The sequence below is a fragment of the Dipteris shenzhenensis genome, chromosome 13 (assembly GCF_047967505.1).
Source record: "Dipteris shenzhenensis isolate YYH24624 ecotype China chromosome 13, Dip_SZ_1.0, whole genome shotgun sequence".
Lineage (NCBI taxonomy): Eukaryota > Viridiplantae > Streptophyta > Polypodiopsida > Gleicheniales > Dipteridaceae > Dipteris > Dipteris shenzhenensis.
The window spans coordinates 52147713-52168215 of record NC_141608.1 but is presented as its reverse complement, the minus strand read 5'-3'; the positions used below and the strand labels follow the sequence as shown (position 1 = coordinate 52168215).

The window sequence follows — 20503 nt, the reverse complement described above, 5'->3', positions numbered from 1 at the left end:
AATGAGGTGGGTAGCAGCTTGCTGAAACTTAACCTAAAGTGTAAAAGAGAAAAGCAAATTGAATAAGCAGGAGGTTGGAAATTTTCTAACAGAAAATTCAAAGCTTCTTTAGAAATTTTTTGTAAATATATGACCAATCAATGCATTTGTTGTGTACATATTCTGAATCTAATCTTATCTACCCTCAAGCCTATGAAGGATGAGATGTAATAAATCTGACAACTTGTTAAATAGCTAGCCAAATCGGATTCTTAAATCACCTCTTCGAGTGGAAACTACCCGAGGGATGAGAAACCATATATCTACAAACTTCTTGCATAAATAGCCAGATTCCTTTGTAAACACTTCAACATCTCAAGTGGTTTTCTCCAAATGGAAGGGCCACTTCAATGCAAAACTGAAAGCATCCTCTGAGAGGACATGAATGCTTCCTAAAACAGAAAAACTAATTTGGAATCCTACTTGAAGCATCTCTGCTTCCACATTTGATAACATTGGAAGATAGCTATTGCATTTGGGATCGAGTTCTAAAATAACATCATACTGTACAAGGTAGACTCCTAAAGAGTCTCCACATGGTATATACCTCTAGTATCATTACCTAAATGACAAATGCCACACTTTTGAAGAGCATCATCTTTTTCTGGCTCACATGGAAGGGCTGTAGGTATGCCTATATTGTTGACTAATTAACACCTACTCATACCCATATTACATTTTTTCAAAGACATGGCCTGGGGCAAGACAACAAGATCAAGCATGTTTAATGCCATGCTTGCGTCGCACATGAACCTCTTTACACTTTCTGTCATAGATCCAGCACAGAACCATACAAAGCAAGCTCTAACATTCCACTAATGCCACATGCTAAAAAGGGCCCTTGAATAAAATACTTGACTCGCAACTAATATTGTCAATGTTGTATACCATGGAATAGGTCTTGAGTCACATCCTGAATTTGAACCCCCACTTGTTTCTTCTGGAGCACTTGAGCTATTCCTTGCAGGGACTGCATGTGAAGGGGCCGGGGCATTTTGGGTGGGAGCTTCAAAAGATGGAGTAGCCTTCATAGGGGTGAAAGTGGAAGATGGCGCAGCTGCATTAATACCGCCATCTTCTTCAAGCTTGTAACCTACATGTCGAAAACAAAAAAACGGTTCAGCAAATTTGAGGGATGCCAGATAAAAAGATGAAAGTATGCCAACCACATATAATATTTTGTTTTGTTTTATGTCAACCATTATATTCTAGACAATACACGAATACAAACTGAGGTGTGAGTAATTGTATTCCTCTTCCATGCCAAGCGCCACCAGTCAACTGAGTAAAGTAGCATGGCCCATGGGGCATAAGGACTGTCATCCCTTTGCAATTATGAGGTCAAGCATGTCAAGTGAGCTACTTACTATGCCAGAGAGAAAACATATTATTTTGTATTTATATGCCTTGAGAGTCCCCACTTCAAAATCTCAGGTGAAAGCGTGATGCGGTAAGAGGTGGAAGTCGAGGATGCTACCATTTGAACTCCTCTGGCCAGACCCGCAGAGGTTGCCTTACCTACGACGCAAAACCTAAGAGGGACTGCGAATGAAGAAAGGGAAAGTGAAGGGGGGATAGAAGGGGGGGGGGTTGGGGGGGGTTGTCCCGAAAGGAGGATGCTTTTAATTTTCATTTTCATTTTTTAAGTCCAACGAAGAGAGGATGAAGGAGCCCCCCTAGGGCTGTCGAGAAGCCCAATGGGACAAGCAAGCTGAGGGGACTGTAGGAGGCAGCTCCAGAGAGGGAGAAATGAGCAAAGAGGCAGGAGGAGAGGAGGCACAGGGGAGCCCACAAAAGAAAGGGGGACCCGGCACACTCTTGATGTGCACACTCTGCAAGGCAGGACGGAACGGAGAAGGGGAAATCGGGGAGGGGGAAACGCCAGTGAAGCAGGCGGACAGAAGGGGAAAGGGAAGAGCTAGGGTGGCAGAGGAAAGGGAGGCAAGGGAAGGGCAGCCACACAGCCGCGAATGGGCTGCCATCTGCAGCCCAAACATGGGGGGGCAGGGGAGGGCAAGGAGGGAGAGTGGAGGAGGCTGGAGGGCAAGAACGGAAGCTGAGGGGAAGAGGTGGAAGGGGAAGGGCTGGAAGAGGCTTGCTTGGGATCACGAGCCGCACCCTATCATACTAAATTGTAGGGTTCTTCCATCATACACATTCTTAAAGAACCCTTAAAAAATACTTGACACCGCCGAAACTCCCTCCTCCACACTTCTTTCACCTTGCCTTCCCTCAGCCACTTAACGATCTCTCAACCCCCTTGCCCACTTTCAGACCTCTTACCCCTTTCCCTCTCTCAGCCTTGTCTCTATCTCTCAATCCTCTCAGTGCCCTTTCTGCCCGTCATAAGATTCTCTTTACTCTTGATGACCACTTCTGTATGTGGACGCTGTAGGCCATCTACGCATGTCCTGTTCTCTCTACTGCCTCGCTTCTGTAGCTGTTTTGGAGTTGTTCAAGCAGTCCTTTGTGCAGTTTCCAACCAGTTATTTGGTAGTCTTGTGACACAGTCTCAGCCTACTCCAGTGGTGCAGTTCTTCTTTGGAGTTGTACCAGTTCCATGGAAGTTTTCTTGGTCAAAAGTCAAGAGTTTTTCTTGACGTTTGCTGTGCAGTTCCATCTGTTTCGTATATCTTGTTCCCTTAGTTCACTAATTTGCTCTCAGTTTCTTGCTCGCATGGATGAAAACACTGCCCGTGTCTTGACTGTGCATGCTCATACAAAGTCTGATCCTAGAGAAAGCGTGAGGGAGAAGTTGCTGCTGATTTTCTGAAGGCATGGACAGTTCTGGTAGAAGGCAACTTCCTAAAGAAGGCATGTGCAAGGGTGGACTGCGTAGGAGATGCAGATCTTCTAAAGGAGGCGTTGTTGAAGCAGACTCTTCTCTCTTTCTTCATTCCCACCCACCCTCCCTTTCACAAGAGTAAGCTTTTCCCCCCTCAGATGGCAAGTCTGTTGGAGATGGCCCAAAAGCCAATAAAGATCCCAATCCTTCCCACGTTTACAATAGACCGTCAGTTGGATGGCAATAGCTACGGGTGTGTGGAAGGTGATGGAATGCAAGTGGGATCGGGTAAATGCTTGTGTTCTCTCTTTTAATTTTTCAAAATTATCCCTTTTGTTCAAATTTCAAAAGTACCTTTCTTGTAAAGCTCGCACCTTGAAAATTCTTATGAGGCTCACACCTCACGTGCCTCCAATGTTATGCACCTAAAGACTTGTACAACCAGGCCATGGTTGATTTGAAGCTCGCACCTTATCTATCATAAGGTGTCATTCGAAGCGTTCCGCCGTCCTCTCTCCCATAAAGAACCCTCTACAAAAGAAGCTATGGTGGATCAATCGGGCAAGAAGAATTAGTAATTACGGAAGAACCCCAACATTTGTCTCAAAACCTGGAACTTTATTGATGGTCAGATCTGAGCGCCAAGAAAGCTCCTTCAATATAAGTTCTCTTTGATTCAACAAGGGAGTTGGCCTGACTTTTGAGCCTCTCGATCACCATACTTCCCTCCATTTATATCCTGTGTTTGCCATGCCATATATAAGCTTGAATTACAAACGCTAAACACATTTCAGGAGTACTTGAAGGTTTAACTTTCGGCATGGTTATGGCAGTTCAGATCAGACTTGTGTGTTACAGCATAAGCAAAATCTGATATATCGATGGGTCACCTGTTTGCTCAGCTTTCGTGCCATCCCACAATTGCCATCCCACAATGTTGAATATCTGCAGGATTGCCAAATACCAACGAGCCTATAGATGGTACTCCAACCCCTATTTGTAAATTTCATGAATGTGGATAGTGAAAAATAAGGTGATCATTCCTCTTGCTCCACATTAAATGGCAGTTCAACTTAATTGGAAGGTCTCGCACTGTACTATGCACACAAGAATTCGAGATTGATATTCGCTGCCTCTTCACTTCAGCTCATTGCGACTTGGATTGGAGCCCCGTGCCTTTCTACAATAAAACAAGGCTTACCGCATATGGCTGAGCGGACATTTTGACCTACAAGATTTGCTCCTCCATGATGGTGCACAATGAGATTGTAGAAAAGGGGGTAGGGGGCAGATTAGAGAAGGGTAATAGAGGGTAGGGGGCAGATTAGAGAAGGGTAATAGAGGAGCAGAAGGGAGAGAGGATGAGGGGGAGCAAGAAGTAGAGGGGGTAGGAGAGAGAAAGAAAGAAAGAAAGAAAGTTTATTAAAGTCTTCGGGAAACCGTGAAGGTCTATGAGACTAAAGATAACTGATACAATGAGCATAACGGTGGTGGTCTCAAAACGGGCCATACAACCGTTTCTACAAAAAAGAGGTTATGAAGGACTATGTGTCTAGTCCTGATACAAAAAATATGTGTCTACCTCCAAATGATACAAAAAAGAAGGGGGGGCACCAAAAATGGGGCAGAGGGGGGAGATACATGGAAGAGGTAGGAAGGAGAGAGAGAGAGAGAGAGAGAGAGAGAGAGAGAGAGAGATTGGGGAGGAGAGAGGGTGTAGGCTGCAAGGAGGAGGAAGGAGGGAGAGTAGATAAGATTAGATGTCACATCAAAAGTACAAATGAGGGATGGATGGGGACTTGTATAGTTCCTCCCCAATTCACACAGTTCCTCCCCAAGGACCACTAACATAGCCTTCAAGTTTCCCCCTTTACAGCCATCCCTTCCCATAGAAATTTGCCCTCAAAATTACATGTACCACCTGCTATGAAAGGGTGCTGGGACAACATGGTGATGCTGATCAGCCTGGTAAAAGATAGTGGTACTCCTGGAAAATACTATGTGTTTGCTATGACTGTTCATCCTTTGGAAGCCCTTTCCATTTGATGAGGTACTCAATGTATACCCTATTGCGGAGTACTCCATCTCTGAAACCCACAATGCGCTCAAGAATATATAGAATGTGACCCTCCTCATCCGAGGTGGCAACTCAAGTAGGACATGCACATGCTGTCCCACATGTGGTTTCAGCAAGGACACATGGAAAACATCATGGATACGCTACCTCTCCAACCTTGCGGATGATCTTGTAAGGACGTAATACCTATGAGCAAGCTTTGTATTGGTATTTCCTTCTAGCGAGGCATAACCGTTCTTATGGAGGCGCAAGTGCACATAATCCCCCTCTTTGAAAGACAAATATCTCCTATGTTCATGCGCATACTTCTTCTGCTTGGCTTTGGCATCCTACATATTCCTTTTAGCCAACTGCAAAAGGGCAACAATCCTTTCCAAATCATTCCGCGCTTGCTGATTTTTCACAGCCATTTATGCAATTGAAGAGGGCATTCCAACCTTGCATCTGTACATTGCCTCATGCCAATAGAAAGATGCTTGGTACTGTTGTAGAAAAATTCAGCAAGTGCACATAATCACCCTCTTTGAAAGACAAATATCTCATATGTTCATGCGCATTCTTCTTCTGCTTGGCTTGGGCATCCTGCATATTCCTTTTAGCCAACTCCAAAAGGGCAACAATCCTTTCCAAATCATTCTGTGCTTGCTGATTTTTCACAACCATGTCTACAATTGAAGAGGGCATTCCAACCTTGCATCTGTACATTGCCTCAAACAAACGGGCTCATGCCAATAGAAAGATGCTTGGTACTATTGTAGCAAAATTCAGCAAGTGCTAACCATTTCTATATACCTTTGTAAGACTAGAATATATCCAATCAAACAAATTTAGAAATTTTTTTGAAATATATCCCAAGACTTCTAAGTATCATGACAAAGGTACCTCAAGCTTCCTCCACCCACTTATTCACCCTTTCCGACTGTCCATTAGTCTCAAAATGGTATGCAATGCTAGGTGTAAGCAAAGTACCCACTGCTGTAAATAACTCTTGCCAAGACCCAAGAGTAACCCATAAATTTTGCATCTCTGTCACTAACAATTTCTTGAGGAAACATGCTCAATGAATTGCCAAGCAACCTGTGATGCTGAATAACAGGTGTGTTTTGTCATTCTACATGCTGTCCCAACACCCGTCTTTAGAAGCAATCCTGTATGAAATCTATTGCTATGTGCGTCCATTTTCCCTCTGGTATGGGTAATGGCTCCAAGAGACCTGCGGGTAATTTGCTGTCCACTTTATTGTATTGGCAAAGCAAGCACTCAACCACGTACTTAACCACATCCCGCCACATGCCTTCCCACATAAAGCTCTGTTTGATTCTCTCATATGTTTTAGTGACACCCGCATGTCCAACTGACACACCCCAGCACTCCTGAAACCTCTGATCTGCAAAACAACCACACACCACGTGAGATCTGAGCAGGCTGCTCACCACCCAACCATGACATCTACGGGATGTGATCCCGAATCAGGAGATGTCCCCTCCGAGCCACGAGCTGAGCTACTGGCACGAACTCCCAATCAAATCCAAACCAGCCTGGTGTCCCATACCACCAGGCGGCGCTGTGAAGCCCTAGATCTGCCACTGGGCCTTGGGCTACGCTAAGATGCAGGCGCGCGTCCGCGACTCAATCCAGGACCAGACCTGGCACCTGGGAACGAAACTTGCTCCCAACTGCACACTGAGAACTGAACCCCCTGGGCCCCTTTTATAGACTCGGGCCCCCCAGGCTAACCTGAGCTAGTCCTGTGTACCTAGTACACGTCAGATACCAATCCGTGCACATGACATACTCCCCCTCCTCTAAGAACTCACTCCTGAGTTCACTAAAAAACCCGGAAATGTTCTCTGGAGGTTTTGTAATGTCTCCCATGTGGCATCCTCCTCAACACGATCCTTCCACTTGATCTTGTATTCCGTGATAGATCGATTACGAATCTGTCTGTCACGAAATTCAAGAATACACTCAGGTTCGTGAGGAATAAAAGTCAAATCTGTAACTTCTATTATCTCGTGAGGAGAAACAAGTTGATCTTCCGCACCCAAAAGTTTTTTCAGTCTACTAACATGAAAGACTGGATGTACCTTAACATCAGGAGGCAATTCTAGTCGATATGCAACTGGTCCAATTCGTTTAATGACCTTAAATGGGCCACAATATCTGGGGGATAATTTCAGAACCAAACCAGTACTTAGGCTCTTGGATTCCTTAGGAATTTGCAAATATACCATCGTTCCTTCACAGAACTCTCTAGGTGAACGATGTCTATTAGCATAAAATCTGTCCCGATCTTGGGCACTTCTAATAGACTCCTTGGCAAACTGCAACATTTCTTGCATGTCTTGCAAGAAGTTCTTAGCAGCATCATTTTGAATCCCTTTTAACCCAACCATAACTGGTGACTTAGGTTGAAACCCGTACATAAGCATAAAAGGACTGTAACCAGTACTAGAATGCTTTGCACTGTTGTAAGCAAATTCTATCATAGGTAGATAATCTTCCCATGAAGACTGTCTCTTAGATACATATGCCCGAAGCATGTCTTCAACCAACTGGTTGACCTTCTCTGTACTGCCATCGGATTGTGCATGATCCGAGAAACTCATACTTAGAGTAGTTTCTAACTTCTCAAAAACAAGTGTCCAAAAGTTACTTGTAAACTTTGAGTCCCTGTCACTGACTATGTCAGATGGTAAACCATACAGCTTAAACAAGTGGTCCACAAACTCGTGAGCCAGCTGAACAGCTGAAATAGTTGTTCTAGTAGGTAAGAATCTAGCCATTTTTGTCAAACGGTCTACTATGACCCAAATGGAGTCATGACCCTTGCACGTTCGAGGCAAACCAGTAATAAAATCCATGGAAATACTTTCCCATTTATTACCTGGAATCTGTAATGGCTGTAATAATATCCAAGTCATCCACATGGGGAATGCTTCCCTTCTGAGCTACAAATATATTCAGGGCATAGATGGCATTCCCATTCTTGAGCCCTCTGGCAGCGGCCATCTCTGTTGTGTAGACTCTTGTAAGGCTCAGGGATTTCAGAAACCCGTTTACCACAGCTACGCCGCTGAACGTCTGTGCTTCATTGCTTGGGAGACCTTTGAGCGCCTCCTATTTTTAGAAGAACAGAGGAGTAGCAGACAAAATTTAAATACCCGAGCTGCATTGTTTGAAACAAACAACTGCTGCTGCAAATAACAAGTCGTGACAACAACGACCTATGTGGTGGCAACCTACAGAGGGAACAAATATCCAGAAATTTGATTTCTCACGTCATCTAAAGTCTTAAAGACTTTAGAGGGGGGGGGAAAAGGGGGCAACATTACTGATCCGTTTAACCTCCCTCATCCTAAGGTTCCAAGATCCCTCTCATATTACACTCTCTTCTAAGCTTCTTAGTCTCGCCTATTTCAAAGCAAAGGACTGGAAAGCGAAAAGGACTTTGAAGATCGAAGATCGAAGCGAGAAGTTAGAAATAGAAGAAAGCAAAAAGAGCGGGATCGAAAGTGAAGATCATGAATCAAAAGAAAGCGAGAAGTCATGGGTTGAAGAAAGCATAAAGAAGAATGCAAGACTATTGAACAAATACCAGGGAAGTGGGCATTGCATTTTTCTCTCTAGTATAAAGCTTCTTGCTTTATAATTTTTGAAAAAATACGCATTTTTATAATGACAACTCCAGAAAGAGATGAAATGGTTAGGGAGAGCGAGGAAAGGGCTAGAAAAGAAAAAGCTATAGCTGAAGAGAGAATATATGAGGAAGTACAAAATGAAACTCAGGAGGATAACGTGAAAATGGAAGACAGAGACTACAGTGATTATAGAATTCCGTATACGGAATTCATTAAACTTGAAACTCGAACAAAAAACATAGAGACATAGTTAGGAACTATTAATGATACATTGAAGTCCCTAACTGACGCCATAACCAAGTTATCCAATTCTCAATCGATATCTCCTATGAATATCTTTTGGAATTCATTAATTCCTTTTAGCTTAAGGACTGCCTCCCTATAATTCGCTATATACTGGACTAGAGTGTTTTTACCGATAGTGCAATTGTCCCAAGCCTCCCATGCTCTTTTTAATTCATTTTTCGGTAAAAACTCTTTTAAGAAGGCTTGTTCAAACTCAGTCCAATACCTAGGAATTCTATCATTTTCTCCGAGGCTCCTCCACTATTTATAGGTCTTATTTCCAAGGGAAAGACTTGCTTCAAACGATTTGATTTTGAGGAGGGGTATTCCTGAGTCGATGGAAGTCTTGCCATTTTTGCAAGAACGTGATAATCGCATCTTTATTACGCTCCTTTTCTTTCCCATTGAAAATTACATCCTTAAGTATAATAGAGGTTTATTTAAGTCGAGAGGTCTACCTCTCAACTTGATTAGGAGAAGTCGTGAGAGGTCTCAAAGACACTTACAAGATTGAGGTGAGAAGAAATTCTCCCAAAACCTTTGAAGAAGCAATTAAGTATGCCCAAATATACGACGATACGGCAGGAAAATCCAAAAACTTCGAAACAAACAGATTTTATTCCTAACTTCAACAAATTTCCCAATTTGAAAAGGAAGGAGCACTTTAAGAAGGAGGCTTCTCAGGCATCACCTAAGAAACCTCAAACACATAATTATCCTCTCTTGAAGAAAGAGGATTATAAAAGGGCCAAGCAAGAAAACCTTTGCTTCAAATGTTTGGGCAAAAACCATGCTGCTTGGAACTGCCCTAAAAATAAACAAGCGGGAGCTTGAACTCCAAATAGACCTCAACAAAAAGAAGTATGCGCGGTGCAGGTGTTGCCGCTTAATGGTACTGAAAAGTACATTGAGGTAGAGGTCTATCATAAAGATAGCACCCACATGTGTTGTCTATCATCGGCAATGTGGCAACCCACCTTTGGTCCTCATGATTTAATGAGGATGCATGGAAAAATAAAGGAACAAAGGGTAAGAGTGATGGTCGATGATAGTACAACACATAATTTCTTGAAGTATTCGTTCGTTAAGAAATAAGAATTGCCTCAGAGTCCAAGTGCCGATAAATATGTGGTCGCTTTGGTAAAGGGCAGTGATAAAAAGGTTGGGGACACCATGATACATTGTGTAGAGGTGGATATTCAAGGCCATCAGGATGCCTTGGATTTCCAATTTATGCATCTCGATCGAACTAATGTTGTTCTTGATCAAGAATCGTTGTATAGTCTTGGGCATAGCTTACAGCGGAGTTATCTTAATAACTCCATTATGTTTAAAAAAGATGGTAGAGTCTTCCCAAGAAGAACATAATATGCCCAACATAATGTTCCAATTCTATGGAATTGGAACGACTACTATACCAAGAAGAATGCGAGGTATATCTCTGTGAACTTACTTTTATTGGTCATTTTATGTCTTCTGCATCAGAATAAGTAATATTGTTTTTTAAAATGTTAAAAAGTATAAATCTTCTTTCAATGATTTAATCATTAATTTTGATAACAGGGTCAATACTACAGAGAATGCGTCCTCAATGCCTTGAGTCATTGGACCTTCTCTGGTGGCTTCAATTGATTTCCTCACGAACGCAGATCCTCTCTCTGGCTTGCTAGGTTAAGAGCTTGCATAGCTGAGTGCTCAGTTCAAGCCGAGGCGGCTTGTAAACAGAGTCTTTCCTTAATACAATACATGTGTGGTTTGTTTCCATTTTGTCTATATTGTTCTCTATTTATTTTCTACGCTCAACCCCCCGTCACCATACGGTTTCCCTTTCAATAGCAACCCCGACCTCCAAGTTGTTTCCATTGACGTCTTTCTGATCATCCCCCTACTAGGAAGCAAGCTTCTCAAACGGAGGCCGCCAACTAAAGGGCTGAAATTCTTCTAAGCGTCAGGCATATGTCATGAAACCCCCACATGGTGCAGAGAATGCATCCTAGCTGTCTAACTGATCCCCATGCTGGGGCATAGACTACTTGCCCTTTCCAGATAATGCGCCAATCTGTTGGCCAATCAATTAAATAAATCAAATAAATTTGATTTATTTAGAATCCATTGATAATATCATGGACTTACAATGCTCATTTGAAAGTCATATGATTTACCACCATGAGGCAATTCTGCTAAGGAATGATAATACTGTGAGAATGAGAGGGAGCAAAAAGCAAGAGTGTGGAAAGCCAAAGCAAAACGTAGAGTGCAATAGAAGAAGATAAAATGAGTACGAGTGTGAGGATAGTTTTGTCCAAGTGACAAAACAATACTAACCCACTAACTGTGGTTAGGGGAAAAAACCTCCTAGTGACGGAAAAGTACCCCTAACTCACTTATTAATTACATTGGCCACTGCCTAGAATATGCCAATAATTCTAACACCCCCCTGCAGTGCCAATGTGATGTACAAGGAAGTGAGCAATCACCAAAAGGAGATAAGTTCAGGGCACTGCGAAATGCCTCAAACTTCTCATGTGGAAGTGTTTTGGTGAAGATGTCTGCAACATTGTCATGTGTTGACAGATAGATCATACTGATCTCCCCTGCATGCAACTTCTCTCTAACATAATAATAATGAACCTCAATGTGCTTCGTGCGAGCATGAAACACACGATTCTTTGCCACTGCTATAGCACTCTGACTATCAGTGAGAAATGGAGAAGGATCCTCCAATAAGAGATGAAGATCAACAAACAAACAACGCAACCAAACACATTCAACTGTCGCTGTGAAAGCTGCCCTGTATTCAGCTTCACATGAAGAAGTAGCCACTGTAGATTGTTTCTTACTCAGCCAAGAAATGCAAGCTTTGCCCAAAAAGAAACAATTACCACTAGTGGACTGCCTGGTTTCATAGTCTCCAGCCCAATCTGAGTCACTATAAGCATGCATCTGCAAGTCACCCCCCCTGGGAAACATCAAGCCATAATACTTTGTGCCTTGCAAATAACAGAAGATGCGTTTTACAGCCTGCCAATGTGGTGTCTTTGGGTTGTGCGTATATCTGCTCACCTGAGATACTGCATACTGAATATCGGGCCTTGTATTGCACAAATAAATGAGGCATCCAAAAGCCTGGCTATAAAGTGTGACAACCACTAATTCACCTGCATCATAGATAGTAAGCTTCAGCTCCGGCTTACAATCTTGCATGTTGAACCTATCTAAGAGCTTTTGCACATACTTGGATTGAGACATAGCAATGCCACACTTGCCTTGTATGAACTGGGTCCCCAAATAGAAATTTAACATAACCAAATCTATCATGTCAAATTCAGCTTTCAATTCAGCCTTGAAATCTGCAATTATTTCCTCATTTGACCCTATGAGTAGCATGTCATCTACATAAACAATGATGACCAAAATAACCCCCCCATCCTTCTTGATGTAGAGGATGCCTTCCGTGGGACTATTGTGTAACCCCTTACTTGCCAGGAAGGCATCAATCTTGGCATACCATGCACGTGGGGCTTCTTTCAGCCCATATAAAGCTTTATTCAACTTGCAAACTTGAAGTGCATTGCCCGGAAGTTCAAATCCAGGAGGTTGTTTGACATAAACCTCTTCCTGCAAGTCCCCATTAAGGAAAGCTATTTTTATGTCCAACTGATGGACATTCCAAACAAAATTTGCAGCCATGGCAATAACTGACCTTATGGTGGTCTTCCGAGATGTAGGAGCAAAAGTCTCCTCATAATCTATGCCCTTTTCCTATGCATAGCCTTTGGCAATCAGTCGTGCCTTGTACCTATCAATGGACCCATCTGGCTTCCTTTTGACTTCGAAAACCTATTTAGTACCAATGGCATGTTTCCCTGGTGGCAAATCCACAACATCCGGAGTCTGATTTTTCTCAATGGACTGCAATTCATGTGCATGGCATGCATCCAATGCACATTATCCTTGGCTTCTTCAAAAGAGTCAGGTTCTTCTTCATCAAAAAGAGTACCTGCATAAGCTGTCTCAACAGAAAGAGCCCCCCTTGCGTGCCTTACTGCACTAGAGTCCTGCCAAGCAAAGGTGCCTCAAGCTTACTCTCCCTGAGAGTCTGTAGCAAACAATTCAATTCGGAACTCTCTTGAATCTCTTGCCTGACAACTTCATCCACACCCAGTGGAGGAGCAAAATCAGCATGTGGCTGAATCGCGGCATGTGAATCAAGAGGAGGTTGTTGTAAATTCTGATTTTCAGCATGAGTCTCAGTTGGGGAACCAAAAGCTATATGAAGCATCCCCTCAAAAACATCCTCTGAAGAAGCTAGAAGAGTAAATTAAACATGTGTATGTGCTGAATTCTCTGAAAAGATAACATCTCTACTCACAAAAATCTTGTGAAATGCAGGATTGTAGAGACAATAGCCTTTGCTTTGTGCACTATACCCAACAAAGGTACACTTGAGTATCTTGTCTGACAACTTATGTTTAAATTCCACAGCCACATGGGCATATGCAACACAACCAAAAACTCTGAAGTGATTCACTGAAAACTTTCTCCCATGCCAAGCCTCATAGGGAGTGATTGCCCTCAAAGCCTTTGTGGGAGCCCGGTTCAAAACATAATTGGCACACATGAGGCCTTCGAGCCAAAATCTGTGAGGCAACTTCTTACTAGTAAGCATGCATCTCTCCATCTCCATGAGAGTGCAATTTTTCCGCTCAGCTTTACCATTTGCTGATGTATAAGCCTCACTCTAAGCTGATGCGTGATGCCTTTCTCCTTCAAAAATGCCTCAAATTCATGAGACATATACTCCCCCCCTCTGTCAATGCGAAGTGTCTGTACCTTGAGTCTTGTCTCATTTTCAACCATGGCCACAAAGTATTTGAAATATGCATAAACACATCTGATTTTTTCTTCAAACAATAGACCCAAGTGTAATTGATGTAGTCATCTATGAATGTAACATAATAGAGATAACCACCAAAAGCAGGTGTCCTCATGGGACCTTAGACATCACTGTGTATGAGCTGTAATTTGCGAGTAGCTCTTACTGCACCATCCTTTTTAAAAAGAAATCTATGCATCTTGCCAAGGATGCATCCCTCACATGCATGAGGAGAAGGTGACTCCAAAGGAGACAATGCATCAACCATAGCATGCTCTGAAATATCATCAAGCTACCATAGCTCATGTGCCCATATCTGGCATGCCATACCTCTGCATTCTCCATCGCCACAGTGGGAGTGCTTACTGAAAGTGCAAGATCGGATCTTTTCACATAAATGTCAAGCTGAAAAAGACCCCGTTACAAAGTGCCAGACAGCATCAAAGCATAGTCATTCTCTTTGACCCGGACTGCACACTTAGCATCATCAAATATGGCCTGAAATCCTCCTCGATTGAGAGAGGACATTGAAAGTAAATTCTTCTTTATACCTGGCACATAAAGAACATCAGTAATTCTAAAATATGTGCCATCCGTGGAGCTGAGTATGATGTCACCCACTCCACACACTGAATAAGAAGAATTGTTTGCACATGTCACTTTCTTTTATGCAGGTGGTGCATGCAGAGATGCAAAAAGACTCTTCCTTGAAGTCCTGTGCTTGGAAGCACCACTATCAAATTCCTTAAGTGCTGTGCTTGGAAGCACCACTATCAAAATACCAAGTGTTCAATGTCTCATTGACACTGAAAGAGCATGCATCCTTTAAAGGGTCATAGCTGCAAGTCAAGAAAGCATACGAGTCATCCTCAAGAGTGGTTGTAGTATCTGAACTAGCGATTGGAAAATCTGAAATGCAAGACAAAAAGGCATAATGCTCTTCCACAAAGTTGGCTGTAACATGCCCTCCATCATGTGCATTAGGAGCTGATGCATCTGAGACAGCCACACCCGAATTCCTTTTCTTCTCCTTAGCTATTCACTTCTTGCATTCACCAATGTAATGACCTGGCTTCTTACAGTAGTGACAAATGTCCTTCCTCTTAGGCTTCTCTGCAACACCTTTAGCCTTATGAGAGGGCTGTCCTGAATCAGCTTTATGCTGATGTGTGGGCTGATTTCCATGTTGATTTTGTTGCCCTTTCCCTTTGGGCTTGAACTTTGAAAGCATGGCATGCTCGCCAACCCGTGTTGCCATGTTCTTTCTTGTCTGCTCTTCCTGCAACAAGTTACAAGAGTCCTACCAACTCGTGAAAAGAGAGAGGATTGCTGCCCCCCCTCAATGACAAATTCAGCGAGATATGAAAACTGAGATAAGACTCAGGAAGAGAATTCAGAGTGGTGGTAATCATCTCTGAATCCGGAATAATCTCATCTATATTCAGCAACTGTTCCCTCAAATCCTAAAGTTTTGTGAGGTGAGCATTCATAGAATCTCCCTCATCCATATGTATATGAGATAGCTCTCTCTTCAAGAAGGAAACTCTGGCATCATTTCTTGCTGCAAACATGCTCTCTAAAATCTCCCAAGCTGCCTTCGAGGTCTTGCATGACCGAATGTGAGGAATGATAAACCTCTTGACAGAAACAGAAATAACTGAAAGAGCTTGTGCATCCCGTGAATCCCACTTTTTATGTTCTACTGTGGGAACCACCAAAGTAGCAGTTGCTGCTCCTACCACTTGTCCTGCATTTTGACCTCTACCCCTGCCTCCACCTGTAGGAGTGACAGGTGTAGCCACAATTTCTGGCCTTGTCTCATCTCCATTGACACAATCCCAGAGATGTCTGCCAACCAAGACGTTGCAAACCATGAAACTCCACAAGGAGTAGTTGGTGCTATCCAACTTATCCTCCTGTGTGAGGACTCCCAACACCTCATTGGGGTTGTTTTGAGCCATATTTGCTAGAAAGCTCAAAAAAGCAGCAAACTAGACAAGTAAAATCCCTTCTTGGGATGTAAAATGCACAACCAAGGTCTGCCAAAAATTCTGCCCAAAATGACAATTGCTGTCACAGCCTATCAAAGGCTTGAAATGCACCAAAATGCTTTGCAAATGCCCAAAATCTGCAAAATACAAAAAGTCGCAAATTTCTGCAATGTGACTCAAACTGAGTCCAAACCTGCTTGCAAAGCTCCCAAATGATCTTTCCATTGCCAAATTGCACCTGAAAGAGGGCAAATCAACCAAAAGCCCCAATATTTGCAAGATTGCAAGTGGAATCAAAAAGCCCCAAATTTCTGGAGCAGATTCTGCAACCTGACTGCAATGCCTACAACAAATAAAATGCCCCAAATTCTCTGCAAGATCTAAGCCAAACAATGGCTATCTGCAAAGTGATCCTGCAAAGAAAGAACTGCACAATCTACTTATGCCTCAGAAAGGTACAGATTCCAAGGTCTATACGGATATCTGTACTGTGTACGAACTGTTACACAGTCACTGAACGGAACAAACAGTACACATGTACGGCGTACGAACTGGAAATGCCTGTACGGACTGTGCAAGTATGGTGTTTGTACGGCGACTGCAATGTACAGCTTCCACGTGCGAAGCAATCTACGGACACATGTACAGCTCCATACTATTGTACGGACGGAGATGGAAGCAAAGCTGTACGGACGGAATCCTGCAAAAGTACGGCACACTTGCAGCATATGTACGGAGCTGGTACAAAAATGTACGGGCTGTACAGCCGACAAGCATGCATGCTGTATGGCGAAATCCATACGTTGTACGGACGACCAGCAGGATGCGGAGTACGGACGAACTGCGAAGCACAAGTAGCAGGATTGAACGAGAGGAGCTTTGGAGCAGGAGCTCAATGTGGCTCTGATACCAAATGTGAGAATGAGAGGGAGCAGAAAGCAAGAGTGTGGAGAGCCAGAGCAAAACGTAGTGTGTAATAGAAGAAGATAAAATGAGTTACCAGTTACCAATGTGAGGGTAGTTTTGTCCAAGTGACAAAACTATACTAACCCACTAATTGTGGTTAGGGGGGAAAACCTCCTAGTGAGGGAAAAGTGCCCCTAACTCACTTATTAATTACATTGGCCACTGCCCAGAACAATAATTCTAACAAATACTTGCCAAAATCCTGACACTACTGACTCAACCGTTTTGTTCAGCCTGGATTACAGTGCTTGGCATGAACACAAAAATTCAGTCATGAGATGCTCGAAAATTTATGCTTGGAATAAACAGAACAGATACTCACAGTCTGCAGGAAACCATCCCAACTTCAGCTCTTCATGATCAAATACCAACTGGTAGCTTGTCATAAAATTTTCTGCATTTAGAAATATAATCAAACATTCACTTCAAAAGAGAATATCAACTAAACATTTTCACAAGAGCATCTACAAAATATTGGAACTTGACGTTGCCGGAGGAGTCATCACATTTTTCAAGGCCATCACATGTCCATTTCAAGTAAAATACATGGGCACATTTGCAAAATTGATGAAAACATTGATGCTTTGTGTTATCATTTTAAGCTTACTATGCCCACACCAAAGGAAAAAAGAAGCACATACGTCCAAGAATTGCAACTTCACCCTCCAGAATTGCCAAGCAAAATGCATCAATCATACCCTGAGAAATAAAATTCCCAGAGAACCATGTTAAAATTCAGGCCTATCATATGAACGGTCTCTATAAATTGAACCTTAATTCATGCTTATAAATATTTCCACCCGAAGTTTTTATCATGGAATGCTATATGAGACAGACGGAAGCATGAGAAATGTTTACTGCCGGTAACTTACATTATCACTATAAAGTCCAATTATAGGACTGTAAATAGTGAAGTTGCCGCCTCCTTTGAAAACCAGGGACAAATCAGGTATCTGAATGAGACCTTGTGCGTTGTCATTACTATAACCACAGCACAAGGGCAATTAGCATTCACATCTACAACGTCTTGCATGATACTTTATAGACTGCCAAAAATAAACCTTGAAACAATGTGCATGGAACAGGACCACATACATGATACTAACCTTACTTGATAACAGAAATCCCAAGGAGCATATGGAGTAACCCTTTTCTGTTTAATTTGTGAATTAAACTGACACAGAAATAATTCTGGTGAGTAGCCTGAGATTCACGCATTCATCAGACAGGAGTTCATACTAAGCCCAAATTTGAAGCTTAGACGCTTACTTCAGTTGTCACAAGTGTGTAGGCTTCAACAGGTAAGTATGTGAAGGATGTCCCACTATCAACAAGTATTTCCAGTCTCCCAGTCTCTACAATTGTTGATCCCACTAAAAACTTGTCCAAACCCACTGCATACACAACGCTGATAAATGGACGGCTCATCAGAGAAACAACTTTGAAATTGTCTCTCAAGTGCACAAGCTCAGAAGTTGAAAGCCAGATATCTACTTTCAAATACAAAAGGAAACCTACGCTCAAATCTACTTATACCATACAAAAGAAAGTACCAAGACTTTTACATTTCAAAAGCAAAGAACTTAAGTAGGAGGTAGAGGAAGCATGTGCTTACTGTGTGCCATTTATAGGCAAGAATGCAGTTGTTTGCTGGGAAGCTGTTCCCTTGTCTCCAAAGAAGATCCTTCCAGAGCTATCAGGTTGAAAACACATAGAAAATGAATTTCTTACCAGCCCAGCTTTTGCCAGTGCATTTAGAATTGCAATCTCTCCAAAACCCAATCCTAACAGACCATCTGGAGCACCACCATCAAGAAAACCACCTGATTGTACCTGGCCACACCTATCAGTGAAGCAGACAAGCTATTAAATGTGATGAAATTGCTCCCTTCAACTTACAAAAAAATTGGCAACCTTCAGACAGATTCCTGTCCACATTTTCAGATCCTAACGCATTCTATGATACATTGAACTTCAGCATCGTCACAATGCACAATCCCACAGAACAAGAATATTCTCATGAGTCATGGGTAGAAAGTTACAGCCTAAATCAAGATACAGGCTGCCCTGCAATAGTCACTCAAAACAGTTTCAAAAGGCTTACCCGAAAACTACCGGCGTCTCCACAGAGACACCACGGTGATTCCCTGATTTCAAGTGAATAACATCCTCTATCAAAATACCAGATGTTGAAGTGTTATCAGAGAGATATTGGACGCTGTATAGACAATTGTCACTTTTGCTTTTACAGGATATCGCTGTGTCACAAAAGCTGCTGCCGCAAGTTACATATTTGCTTGAATTTGAAGAAGCAGGGCTGTATACATTCAACGGTTTGTCCTGCATTGCAAATAATTTAAAAATGTAACCAGTAACCAATTAAAATGCTGCCCCCGCCTGCCCCACCTTTTCACGTGCTCCTGCAATTAAATAACACGGCAAGCCAGACGAACATAACATCACAGAAATAGAATGGTCGTCGTTGCATTTAATGTATTCAGTGAGGAATCCCTTATTTGTTTCCAAACGTAGCATTTCAATTCATACAAGCTTCAAACCATAAGAGCATTTGCAATCCTAGCGCATGGAGGCAACGAAAGCTCATAAGCAGGCCAACCTATCGTTAAGTCGACTCTAATTAAATTGCAGTAAACGGGCCAACCTGCAGCTTGGAAACGGCCGGCAAGTCGACTCTTATACTAGCAGACGTACAAGTAATCGCTTTCGGATGGATAAGCTGCCAGCTACAATGAGCCTCAAAAATTTTACTCTTGCTGATCCCTATTAGAACATAATGGCAAGACAAACCTTTGAATTTATAACTTCAGAACAAAGCGAATAAGTATATGGATTTAAGACTTTCAGCTCAACGTCCGTGTTGACCTTCTCCTTCCCCTAGCCTCTTGCCCACCCTCTTGGGTCCTCAATATCCTCTCCAAGTTACGATTGAGAAATGGAATGCCGAGGGTTTGACCAAAATTTGGCTTTTTCCCCCCTTTAAAATTTGTCTTTCAATCATTGCATGAACATAATTAATAAGCATTCAATGTAGACAATATACCTCTGTAAGACTAGAATAAGTCCAATCATACAAATTTAGATTTTTTGTTGTTCTAAAGATCAAAAATCTACACAGAAAATAAAAGAGAATATGAAAGAGAAGAAAAAAGAGGTAAACAAAAACTTTTATGAAAAACAAAAGGAAGACATACTTAGCAAGCAAAGCAACACTTATGTCGTCATCAGTGCCCAAGCATAAGCAGCTATACTGGGTTTTTAAAGACCCGCGGAGTCTCTTGGGCAAACCCAGTGCTTACTAAAATACGTCAAATAAACAAAAGAGAAAGAAAACAAGAAATAAAGAAGAAAGGAAGCAGGTGACTAAGCAAAAATAAACAAGCAAGTCAAGAAACAATATCTTCCAAAAAACTGGAATATCGCTCTCTCTCTTTCTCTCTCTCACTCTTATCTAAAACATAAAAAGCTAAATGGCCCTTTACACTTATGTATTGTTTCCTACAAAGAGACAAAAATGCATTTCTAACTTAGAAAGCACAAGCATACTCAAACAAACTCTCTTTTGAAACTAGTGAAAAACGGGCTATTCAGCTCCCCGCTTTTTGTTCTCAGCTTATGTTCAATCATTCTAAACATACCTAAGGCCAATACATTATAGATAAAAGACTTCATATCTAAGATTGTGCATACTTTTTTCATTATTTTCCTTAGATTATACCTCTTGTGTAATAGTAAAGTGATTAAATTACTACATTGAGTGATAAAAGACTCCTTAGTTGTACAAAGGCGTGAAAATCTATGGAATTAGGAAGAAATGACTCCATA

General features: G+C 42.2%; 1 protein-coding gene across 3 annotated transcripts in view; it reads right to left on the bottom strand.

The window, feature by feature from the left end:
• Positions 1 to 461: 461 nt before the first annotated feature.
• The window catches only part of LOC147895561 (aspartic proteinase-like protein 1), a 34927-nt gene continuing 14885 nt past the window's right edge, over positions 462 to 20503 (bottom strand). For 2 of the 3 annotated variants that reach the window (XM_087384141.1, XM_087384142.1), the window contains 8 exons: positions 18765 to 19000; positions 18276 to 18503; positions 17930 to 18068; positions 17767 to 17834; positions 17533 to 17641; positions 17302 to 17359; positions 16983 to 17054; positions 462 to 1132 (listed from right to left, as the gene is read on the bottom strand). In XM_087384141.1, the coding sequence (XP_087240267.1) occupies positions 855 to 1132; positions 16983 to 17054; positions 17302 to 17359; positions 17533 to 17641; positions 17767 to 17834; positions 17930 to 18068; positions 18276 to 18503; positions 18765 to 19000 (1188 nt within the window). In that variant the 3' untranslated portion in view covers positions 462 to 854. Of the gene's footprint in view, positions 1133 to 16967; positions 17055 to 17301; positions 17360 to 17532; positions 17642 to 17766; positions 17835 to 17929; positions 18069 to 18275; positions 18504 to 18764; positions 19001 to 20503 lie in introns of all 3 variants that reach the window. The other variant, XM_087384143.1, reaches the window with a different exon arrangement.